Source organism: Epinephelus moara, chromosome 11, assembly GCF_006386435.1.
Source record: "Epinephelus moara isolate mb chromosome 11, YSFRI_EMoa_1.0, whole genome shotgun sequence".
Lineage (NCBI taxonomy): Eukaryota > Metazoa > Chordata > Actinopteri > Perciformes > Serranidae > Epinephelus > Epinephelus moara.
This window is the reverse complement of record NC_065516.1, coordinates 23,147,146-23,158,467: the sequence shown is the minus strand read 5'-3', so window position 1 is coordinate 23,158,467 and position 11,322 is coordinate 23,147,146. Positions and strand designations below refer to the sequence as shown.

At 42.1% G+C, this 11,322-nt stretch overlaps 1 protein-coding gene across 1 annotated transcript in view; it reads left to right on the top strand.

Moving 5' to 3' along the window:
* crispld1a (cysteine-rich secretory protein LCCL domain containing 1a) overlaps positions 1–10,462 on the top strand; it is a 21,465-nt gene extending 11,003 nt beyond the window's left edge. The window contains exons 4-15 of the mRNA XM_050057026.1: positions 1,044–1,176; positions 1,283–1,398; positions 3,420–3,520; positions 3,611–3,802; positions 4,484–4,544; positions 4,637–4,703; positions 4,867–4,997; positions 5,103–5,146; positions 5,265–5,337; positions 5,427–5,502; positions 5,620–5,753; positions 9,373–10,462. Coding sequence (XP_049912983.1) covers positions 1,044–1,176; positions 1,283–1,398; positions 3,420–3,520; positions 3,611–3,802; positions 4,484–4,544; positions 4,637–4,703; positions 4,867–4,997; positions 5,103–5,146; positions 5,265–5,337; positions 5,427–5,502; positions 5,620–5,753; positions 9,373–9,424 — 1,180 coding nt within the window. The 3' untranslated portion in view covers positions 9,425–10,462. The remainder of the gene's footprint in view (positions 1–1,043; positions 1,177–1,282; positions 1,399–3,419; positions 3,521–3,610; positions 3,803–4,483; positions 4,545–4,636; positions 4,704–4,866; positions 4,998–5,102; positions 5,147–5,264; positions 5,338–5,426; positions 5,503–5,619; positions 5,754–9,372) is intronic.
* The last annotated feature ends 860 nt before the right edge of the window (positions 10,463–11,322 follow it).

The window sequence follows — 11,322 nt, the reverse complement described above, 5'->3', positions numbered from 1 at the left end:
ACTGTACTCCAATGGCCTCCACAGTCACCAGATCTCAATCCAATAGAGCACCTTTGGGATGTGGTGGAACGGGAGATTCACATCATGGATGTGCAGCCGACAAATCTGCAGCAACTGTGTGACGCTATCATGTCAATATGGACCAAAATCTCTGAGGAATGTTTCCAGCACCTTGTTGAATCTATGACACCAAGAATTAAGGTGTACCTAATAAAGTGGCTGGTCAACAATTAAGCAGCCTTAAATGTAATACATCCACTCATTAAATTGTGTGGTAGCATTTCAATACGTCCCCCAAATTCATATGAATTTGCCACATCTGTTACATGTGTTCATTTGTTTGTTCATTTGTCCACTCAGTCCCCCATAGAGCAAACAGCACCACTTCACAAAAGAGCCTCTCGTTCCAAATCTAATCATATCACTTCACAGTCAAGATGTCCGCCTGATTCTAATCAGATTAACTGGCAGCACCTGGTGCCAAATCAGTGTCAGCCCTTGGTCACTGCAATTAATTCAGAGAGCGCAAATGTTTGATTGCCAGCTAGAAGCTTAATGGCAGCAGATGTGTTTACATTACTGTAGTTACCGGTGGGTGCTAACTGCAGATGGTAACTGCATATGCTGTATAGCTGGGTGTAGTATGAATTAATGTTCTTATAGGGTTTTGAGTCCCCTTGTCAGGCCTTACTTTAAAGTAGTGACGCTCTTAAGCTCCCACCTGTATCTCAGAACACATTTTGAAGTGTAAAGTATGTATAAAGTATGTAAAGAAAGAAGAATATTTTTAATACATTTCGTGGTTTTGTAAATGTACATGATTGATAAACATTCACATGTATATTTTCCAAGATTGCTGTGTTGCTCTAATAAACTGTATGTGTATTGTTATATATGCATTTGATTGTACTTGAAAGAGGATTTGCAGTCAGCAGAAACCAGCATTGACGCGTAACACCAACTCCTACACCAACAGAGACACGACAATAGAAATGTTTTTTTGGGAACACTGTCATCAAAGGTACGCTTACTCATCTCTCCAGGTATCGTCCTCCCACGTTCCATGTGCAGGCCTGGTATGATGAAGTGAAAGACTACACCTTTCCGTACCCTCAGGAGTGTAACCCCTATTGCCCCTTCAGATGCTCTGGCCCAGTTTGCACTCATTATACACAGGTAGCTAGGTCTGGATCATACCATTTCTTCACCCTTTATTCTCTTCAGACTTCATGCTTTAGTGATTACAATGTTTTTCATGAGCTGTCTTGTTATTCTTTTGCAGCTGGTATGGGCCACCAGCAGTCGGATCGGCTGTGCCATCAACATGTGCTACAATATGAATGTGTGGGGACAGATTTGGGCCAAAGCTGTCTATCTCGTTTGCAACTATTCACCAAAGTAAGCAAACTTGTTGCGATGTTCTTAGCTTCATGAGTGACACACAGGTTGAAACAGAATTTATAATCATTTGCTGCTGAATTTTAAACATTTTTCCACTCATTGTTGAAGTTCATATCATCACACAAAGGGGTTAGAAAGAAATATCAGTTATACATGTTGCTTAAAGGAACACTTTATCCCTCAAGTGACCATTTGTATATCAGTCAATCACCCTGTGTTGTGTTGAATTCTTGAAGAATACTTTGTTTTCCTCCGATGCCTCCATGCTGAACAAAGACTCCAAAATGGGAAAAATTCTGGATGAGTTGAAGTCATAGGGGTCCACGTTTAATTACAGCAAAACTATATCAGAACTTTCATTTAAAAACTCACACACAACTTATACAGTGTAATCCAAGTCTCTAGTATCCAGTCATATGCTCAATGCTTCCCATACAGACAGTCCTTTTGGACAGGAAACGGAATGCACAGTGAAAGTTAATATATGCTCTCTTCAGCGCCAGACTCCATTGACAAAAATACTAATTTTACCTTGCTGAACACAGAAGCTGCTGGTCTACTGCTGCCTCCATCAGTTAGTTTGTGTTACTGTGTGACGTTGGTGTTTTAAAGGGTTAGTTCAGATTCACCAAAGTCACACAACAGACGCTTTTAGGGCCGACATCACAATGACATAATTGCATTAGCTGGAGGCAAAACACGACTCACCACCTCAGGGCTGTAGGCTACATACGAGTGTTAAAATGTCATCTTGTTGTGTTATTGGGAGCCAGAATAGAAGGAGTCATGACTCAAAACTTAAATTTGATCACATACCAGCCGCACAAACAACAACAAAATCAAAGACAAAAACAAATATTGGATTTCTATTTTAGCGCATTAGCTAACATTAGCCTCGATAGCAAAGCAAACCGGTGGAAATCAAGTGTCGTCCACCTTTCTATGATTGGCACAGTAATCAACCACAAGGCTGGCCATCCCACCTTCGGCAATCCTGTCAAATAATCCATCCACTGAGTGAGAGCATACGGGTCGGCCAGTCTGGTCCTGTTGGTCAGTGTTTACTTATTTAAGTAACGCTTGTGGTCCCAGAGAGTGAGTGACCTGACATGGTGCGTTTGTAGATTCAGTCTGACGCTCGACACTAAAATGAGAGCCCTGTTGGTTGAAGAATGGAGCGTTACATTTCTACATGAATTAACGAACAGTTAAGTTCATCACACATTCACCCCGCTTGGCACACTGTGCTACTCTAACAGTGCGGTGCTCTGTATAACCAAACGATACATTCCAACAGCGGTCCGAATTTACCAACGGTCCAGTTTGTATCAGAGTGCGCTCCGACTCTTGGAATGAGTATTTCTGAACGCACCACTCACATCATCTTCCTCCACTGTCTAAAACAAGCCAACAGAACTTGCTATCATCTTCCTCCACTGTCTAAAACAAGCCAACAGAACTTGCTAGCTAGCGCTGGCTAATGTCTGTTGAGAATTGTTTTGCCTCCAGCTAAGCCCCGCCCACCAAAAAACGTCACACTGTTTACTAACAGTAAAAGGTTCTATAACACAACAAAAACTAACTAATTGAGGCAGCAGTAGACCAGCAGCTCTTGTGTTCAGTGAGGTAAAATTTCTGTTTTTGTCAATGGAGTTCTAATTTTGAAGCAAGTTTTCCATCCAAAGGGTCTGTCCGTCTGGAATGTACTGAGCATGCAACTGGATAAATAAGACTTGGATTATACTGCACGAGTTGTGTGAGACTTTGTAAATGGATGTTTTGATATAGTTTTACTGTTGTTAAACAGGGTTTCCTTTGACTTCAGTTCACCAAGACCCTTTTTGTGTTTGGATTATTCGTTCACTGAAGGCATGCAAGAAAAACAAAGTTTCCTTTGCAAATTCAACGTGATACCTGATGAGTTAATGACATACAAATGGTTAATGGCGGGGTGAAGTATTCCTTTAAGTAGGACAAGTCCTCTTCAATAAGCCCTTCTTGTTATGTGACCTGAACAGGGGAAACTGGTGGGGGCATTCGCCTTACAAACACGGGACCCCCTGCTCTGCCTGTCCTCCCAGCTATGGAGGAGGCTGTAAGGACAACCTCTGCTACAAAGGTACGTGTGTGGAAAATAGAGGAAGACAGAGCCAGAAAGCCTGGGGGAAAATATGCTTACTATACCTTGTTTCTGTGACTTTACTCGAAGATGACAGCTCCAACCCTCCACAAGAGGAAACGGAAGAAAACAACTTCATTGAGCCGGAGGCCCCCCGCGCTCCACAGAAACCCTGGTCTAGGGCCTCCAAGCCCGAGCCTCCCAGTCTCCCTGCCCCAGCCCCCACCAAGCCCCCCACAGAGGACCTGCAGAAGAATGAAGTGGTCAACACACAGCAGATGTGTAAGCTGCCATTTAACTGTTTATTCTGGATCTAGTTTCATCTCAAAATGGGGGGTTGCAGGATCTGGTTTAGGGCTGGGAGGTGCACAGAATGGCAAAAAAATACAGGACATGATCTAAAAGAAAGAGAAAGGTTTTAAAAAAACTGGGTCAATAGCACAGAATTTGTGTTGAACAAGCAATAATGGTGCAAAAAATGAGCCTTGACCGGAAATATTTTTCTTGCAATTTATCTTAAATTGCCTTGATGTTCTGTAGCCTTTATCTGTCATCTCCCTGATTAACCCTGACAGTTTCTGAAGTGTACTTAATATTGCAAGTCACTCTTTGGAGCAGGGAGGGGAGGTCTATTTTAGCATGATCCCCTGAGTGTGTGTTTGCTTTTGGCCGGCTGAGAGGGGTTGAGGGGTGAGAGGGGCTCGATGTGGTTTTTAAATGGCTTCCTCTCCGCAGCGAAACGGGCCTGCGCTTGTAAGATGAGATGCTTCCTCAAGAATTGCTGACCACCCTGAACCCTGTTGCAGGAATCCTTCTCTTTGGTTCTCGAAGCATCACAACAAAAGTCACTGGGTTTCACTCAGCTCAGGCCTTTAGAAAGTGGTCGTCTGCATCAGAGCAGCCAGTTCATGCCTGTGGGTTCCTGTCGGAGCACTGAAAGGCCTTTATGTTTTTGTTTTTCAGCTCAGCTTGTGACCTGTGACACTAAGCTCCGAGATCAGTGTAAAGGAACAACATGTAATAGGTACAGTTCAGATGAAATATAATAAAAACAACAGCAGCACAAAATGAAGTATACAGTTCATTTCACCTCATTTTCCTTATATTGCTCCACAGATACGAGTGCCCAGCTGGGTGCCTCGATGCCACAGGAAAAGTAGTCGGGACAGTATTCTATGAAATGGTGAGTACACAAGTCCTCAGGCTGCGTAATCCAAATTATGAAGTCAATATTATACCAATTAACTGCTGTGTGTCCTGTCAAAGTGTCCTCGAGACACTGAAGTGCTACTTGCTTCAACGCCTTCAATGTAAATGATGTTGTAAATATAACATTCTATTCGCAGCAATCCAGTGTGTGCAGAGCGGGTCTACATGCTGGTGTCATAGATAATGACGGAGGATGGATGGATGTAACAAGACAAGGCAGAAAGGAGTTCTTCATCAAATCCAACAAGAACGGAGTCCAGTCTCTTGGGTGAGATGATGATGATATGCCGATGATGTTTGACTGGTACAATATATTCACAGTAAGTGAAAATAATGAAGTCTTATATCCACGCTGTGTGTTTTCTCTCAACAGGAAATATCTAAGTGCCAATTCCTTCACAGTTTCCAGAGTAGCAGGTAAGTCTGACGATAACGTGACACCATAATTATAGTTATGTGACATTTCTTGGGAAATGATTCATTACAAGCTGTGCTACAACTGCGTTCGTTGAAATACTGTAACTCTATCTTACAGTCAAAGCCATCACATGTGAAACCACAGTGGCACAGATGTGTTCATATGAAAAGCCTGTAAAACACTGTCCAAGGTATGAACTTCACTTCATGTCTGCCTGCGTGCACACGTTAAGCTCTCCAGCCTCATGAAAGCTCAAGTGTCCAACTGTTCTATTTTTAGGTTATACTGTCCGAGAAACTGTTTAGAAGAGAATCCTCACATATCCAGAGTAATCGGCACCAGAATATACTCTGATGTAAGTCCTTCTTTTTAAGCTAAATTCTCCACCAGGGTCATCAGCGTTCTTCTTGAATTATAGACTGAAATGAGTCAACACTTCTTACCTCACCTTTCGTCTTGTATACCTCTGTAGAAGTCCAGTATATGCCGAGCAGCAATCCACGCTGGAGTCATCAGGAATGATGTGGGTGGTTACATCGATGTGATGCCAGTGGACAAACGGAAACACTACGTTGCCTCATACCAAAACGGCATTTTCTCAGAGAGGTATGGGTACATGATCAAACCATGCTGAGCTTAGTGGCTATTAGTATGTGTGTGAAAAGGGATTTTTTAAACTGTCAGAGATAATTGTGCAACAAAAACAACAAAGAACATATCAGAGGGCATACCATCATGATTGTTTAAGGAGGTTACTAGTCCTATGTCAGTATTCTGTCTTCCAACTGAAGTGAAGGGGTTAATTTGCCAAGCTCAGAGAAGAGGAATGAGAAATCAATGGCTCTCAGGTAGAGAGAAATTTATCCACTCTGCCCTCCCTTGTGAACCTAATCTTTTCAAGATGCAGGCAGTTCGTTACATCTCCCATGCAGTGCACATGGGAGGGTGATTAGCATGCTTCCAGTTTAAAATAATTAATTGCTTGGCAATTAGTGCAGAGAAGATGAGTGCATCTTAATGTAGTTGTGGGAGAGGTTTGTTTTTTAGTGGTAAGTCAGAAAGGGCAATCAGCGGACAAGGGGTCTAAGGCTTAATATAGTGGCTCAGATAAAGACGAAAAAACAAACAAGAATGCAAAGCAGTGAATAGCCAAAGCATTTGCATTGAGGAAGAGGGATCCTGCCAGCAGATAAGGGGATCAATATAAGGTTACAGTGTAGACAGTTATAGCTCAGTCCAACCAATTTGGTGGATAAACTTAAGCTGGACAAGCTGACGAAAGAGCATATAGAGAATGAATGGATTCCTTATGAAATGTCTTCTCATTTGTTTGTGCAAACGTGTGTCAAATCAGTCTCCTGTCTGTCTCACCACACTTTGTGAATGCACACAAGTGAAAATCAGGTCATGCAGAACATGTTCTTTGCAAGACCATTACAGTCCGAGGTAGGTTTGGGTGGAGTGTTCTGGATTGCTTGTCACCTGAGCCTTGTTAAAAATAAATTATCTGGACTTTAATAGATGAAGGCAGTACTTGTAACCTAAATTGGCCTCTAAATTATCTCCAGGTACAGAGTGTTTAATTGTTCTGAAACAGTAGGAGTTTGGTCACAACAGTGAGAAAAACCACAGACTCTCTACATCAGAGCCATTACAGGGACCAAATTACTGAGGCTGGAGTTACCATGTTGATAATTTACAGTGAGAATCATTGCAAGTAAGCCCAACATCCCTGGAATATTAGGAGGGGTAAGCTTAGCATATTTGTAACCAGCCACCTTTACAGAAATAATAACAGGAAACAGTTATCCCAACGGTTAACCCTTGTCTAACAACGTGACACTCAAAGCATCTGTTTACAACTGGTCTTAACATGTGTTTCGATGATCTAAACACAAATGCCCAAACACATTGCCTTTCACACCTGTCTCTATCATGCCTGTCTATCATGTCTCTCCATCTGACCACTTGTGTTCGGATTATGTTACTGCGTATGTCACTTACACTAGAAGGTCAAAGGGCCCCATGCACAGTAATTACTTCCACACTCTCACTAGCTGCTCACTAGCATGTTCGCCTGTAGTACTCAGTACAGCTAGAGATATCGCTGTCAGCAGAATTCACTGCCTCCTTCCATAGGGAAAACAATGGACGGTCACCCAACACTTTGCCCAACTTGTCGCTAAATCAGCGTCTTGTTACATCCTTGTCGGGGACGTATCAGAGCGCATTAGCTTTGACACTACAAAAGATATGCGGTCAAATGCGTCCCAGACCACCTCGACAAATGGTGTTTGTGGTTGTTTACACTTTTATTTAGTGCTGTTCACTTGTGAGCCGATCACCCAAGATACATGTTAATACCAGGCATAAAAAGGCAGCGCCAAACATACACATAGGTTAAAGCAGTTGGTCCCAACTGGTCCAGCCATGGGGTCCAGATTTCTCTTTAGTCATTAGTTAGAGGTCCCACAGTTTAATACATTCAGCGTCATACTTGCGTTTGGCCATGTTGTTGAGCTAGCTTGCTGTCTCTGTCAAGTAGCTGTCAGTTAGTCACTCACTCTACAGCAGAAAACAGCACTTCAAAATAAAAGCTCTGTACTGGAAGTTTGCTGTACTATCACTAACAAAGACCATGCCAATGGAGTTAAAAATTGCAATCAGTTTATTATGTATAATGAATGATGAGGATGAGGGTCAAGGGAAGTAGGGGGGAAGATCAAGGGATGTGGGAATGAAGGGATGAGGGTCGTAGGATGGAGGCATGAGGGGATGTAGGGACAGGGAAGTAATTAAAGTGGGGGCAATGATGGGAGAAATGAGGGTTGTGGACAGGCGGAAGGTGGAATCTTATGGCCATCCAGTGTCGGCTGAAGGGAGGAGGGTGCAATGGAACCAAGGAAGTTGAGATGGAGAAAAGGGGTTTTGGGGTTCCTTGCGGTCCATTCCAGTTTGGACTGCAACCCACCAGTTGGGAACCACTGGGTTAAAGGATCTCAAATAGGAAATAGTAGGTTTGAAAGTAGAGCACTGCATCATCGGCAAAGAGGTATATTCTTGTTTAAATCACTCCATCATTTGTCCGTTTCTGCTCTGAAGAGAAGGGGAGCAACAGTGGACAATCCTGTTTGGCGTCACCTGCTAACACAGAGCAGGAAACAAGGGATGTCATTGGTTTGTACGGTGGCTATTGGAATGTTAAGAAGCTTAAGCCAGGCAATAAAATACCAATTCAAATCTAAGCTGAGTGTAAAAATGTGCCTCTCTAGGAGGTCATACAACTGTTCTGCATCAAGAAGACAAGAAAGGTTTGACTTTTTGAATAAGGAGACACATTAATGCCCCTTTGATATTGAACAATGTGCTGTTTTAATTTGTGAATTATTTCATCATTATTACAATTCTCACCATCAAGTATATGTTTGTCACCATCCTCCTACACAATGAGCCCTTGGTGACTGAAAGGGAGTAACACTTAACTGTTAACAAAGTAGGGAGCTTGTGATCACCTAGAAAAAGACTTTACTGGTGCTAATAAAGTGAGAGCATGTGTTGAATCCATGGCGTACCACTTTACACCAGCATTAAGGTTACAGGTCCGTACCAGCCTCTGTTTAAAGCTCAAGTGACCCACATACTCTATAGTCTGTTCTAGTCTTTGAGAGATATTAAATTGCACCAACTTCGGATTGTTCTGTGGTCTGCAGTTTGTTCTGTGGTCTGCAGAATGACTGTTGTTAACATGACCTGTGTAGAGGACAAACACAGACACAGTCTCATTTATTCTGTGGCCTTCCCTCTCTCTTTCTGTCCTCCCCCCTCTCTTCCCCTGCCTCTCTCCACCAAATTTATCTTTGTCACTTTGCTGAGATGCCTGACATCTGTTAGTATCTGCCCATCATTTATCTGTCTCCTTTAACTTCACAACATGTCTGTCTCTGTTGGATTAACACATGAAGGTCCCCTGTGTTTATGTAAAAATGGATGGTTTATCTGTTTTCTCACAGAGCCTCAACCTCTATCTGTTTGTGTCCTATCTGTCATCAGAGTGTCAGACAACACACTGACGTGGACGCCCCTCTGTAAAAAGTGAAGTCTATCTGTTTGTATGTGTATGTCATCAGTGTCTCTCAGCAAAAGGCTGGGACATGTTCTGTATCTGACACATGCCGCACCCAGACTGACTTTCCCTCGTCTTTCTCTCTCTCTCTCCCCCCTGCAGCCTTCAAAACCCTCCTGGAGGGAAGGCGTTCCGGGTGTTCGCTGTGATTTGAGTGCCCCAGAGGGCGGCTTCACCAAACAGAGAGCGCACTTGGGCTGTTGAATAGGCGGTAATCAAGCCCTGTTGTCAAACTCAATGACTGAAATGTTTCTGGCTTTGCTACACTCCAGGGGTTAGAGGTCGTCTCCATGACAGCGTAAACCTGGCAACGAAAACTTGACACATACACAATGAGAAACTGTCAGTGCTCACTCGCTTTGAGTTTCCAATTTGTCATCTTGAGCGGGGAAATTTAATAACTGTAAATATCTCTGAATATTTTGTTGTACATATTTGTAAATAGTATTACGCCTGTTTTGTCTTTGTGCCATTACCTTGCCCTTTTAAAAATAACTCTGTATGAATACTGATTATAGAAATCCTATGATATAACATATAATGGCACTTAAGGATGAATATCAATTTATTGTATTAAGTCTGGCACATTTTTACTGGTGCTCTGGAGTGGTGTCTTGACATATTTTGTACTTTTTTTTAATGATTGGGGAACAAATTGTAATGCATTTATTTTTATATGATTATGCTTGTGTCAATATGATTTATAAAGTATGCTGCTATATGTTTTATTTTGTATTGTCATTGTAATTGCCAGTGTGATGGGATTTGTTTCTTTGTTGTTTTTTTTCTCAGATAACGCTTTAGTTAAAACTCCCTGCAGGTCGGGAAGTACACTCATCCCTCAGAGCTGTCATTCTCTTAACAAAACCATGTGCCAGACTTCATCGTGCGTTGCATTTAAACTGGATGTTGCTACCCTGAAATATGTTTTCAGTTCATATCTATTCATTTTCCATGGACATTGATAAACAGAAGCAATACTATGCAACCGTTTTATTTCATACAGTATGTAGCGGAATGGTGATTTTTTTAACAACAGATATATTTGCTCATATTTTTACCAGCTCTCAGCTTTTCTTCAAGCTGCAATCAATATAAAGGGCAATTAATTGTATTTTTGTCACTGTTTCTCTGTGCGTTATATATATTTTCCTACCTCAGGTTGTTAGGAAAAGTCCATTTTGCAATAAAATATTACAACCACCACTGTTCTCTCTCAGACATTTGCTTGTAGCATTTAAATCACTCAAAGTCAGCATGAGTTTGGGAAGGCATTTTTATCTAAAAACTCTTAAAAACTTGGCTTTTATTATCTATTAATGGATATCAACTTGCCTTTTAAACTAAACATCTACACAACCATCCACCCTTGAGACACTGCCCCAAAACTGGTGAATCCATAAAGTGTCAAATTTAGCTTAGACACTGACAAATGTCTCCTTCAAACTTTTGTTAGTATTGGATTTCTTGCTGTAAATCTGCGGTGGCTGTGGGGATAGGGTGGTGCTCCATATACATTCCTAGTCTTGAAGATTTCTTGTAAGTAACATGATCATAACTCAGACTCATGTTTACTTGTGCCAGTTTATCCCGACCTCAACCGCCACACTGCCTCGGACTCATTTCACCTCAGGCTTAGTCAGAGATAAATCTGGGATGAGTATTTTGAAGTGGCAGACTCTGACACAAAATGTTCTCCTTGTAAGTCTAAAAAAGAAAACGCTACACATACATAGCTTCTTAAAACGATCAAATATTGGCACTCTGAAACTGGGAAGGCTGTGAGTGGTCCTGGAGCACTTCATCTGATATGGGCCATAATACCCTCATATTAAAGCTGACAATCTGCTCTAAAACCTCATTGGCAATGAGTCATTTCACATTTGCTCTAACCCAACGGATAAGCATGCAGAGCCAAAGATCAAAGTGCCGCAGGGAGTCGCTGAAGTGGTAGGTTTTCGTGGGCTGGATGAAGACTGAACCCAATCCCCTAGACTTCCAGATCCATTGCTCCATTTGAGGGAGAAGCCTGCACTACGGGCGTCAAAGACT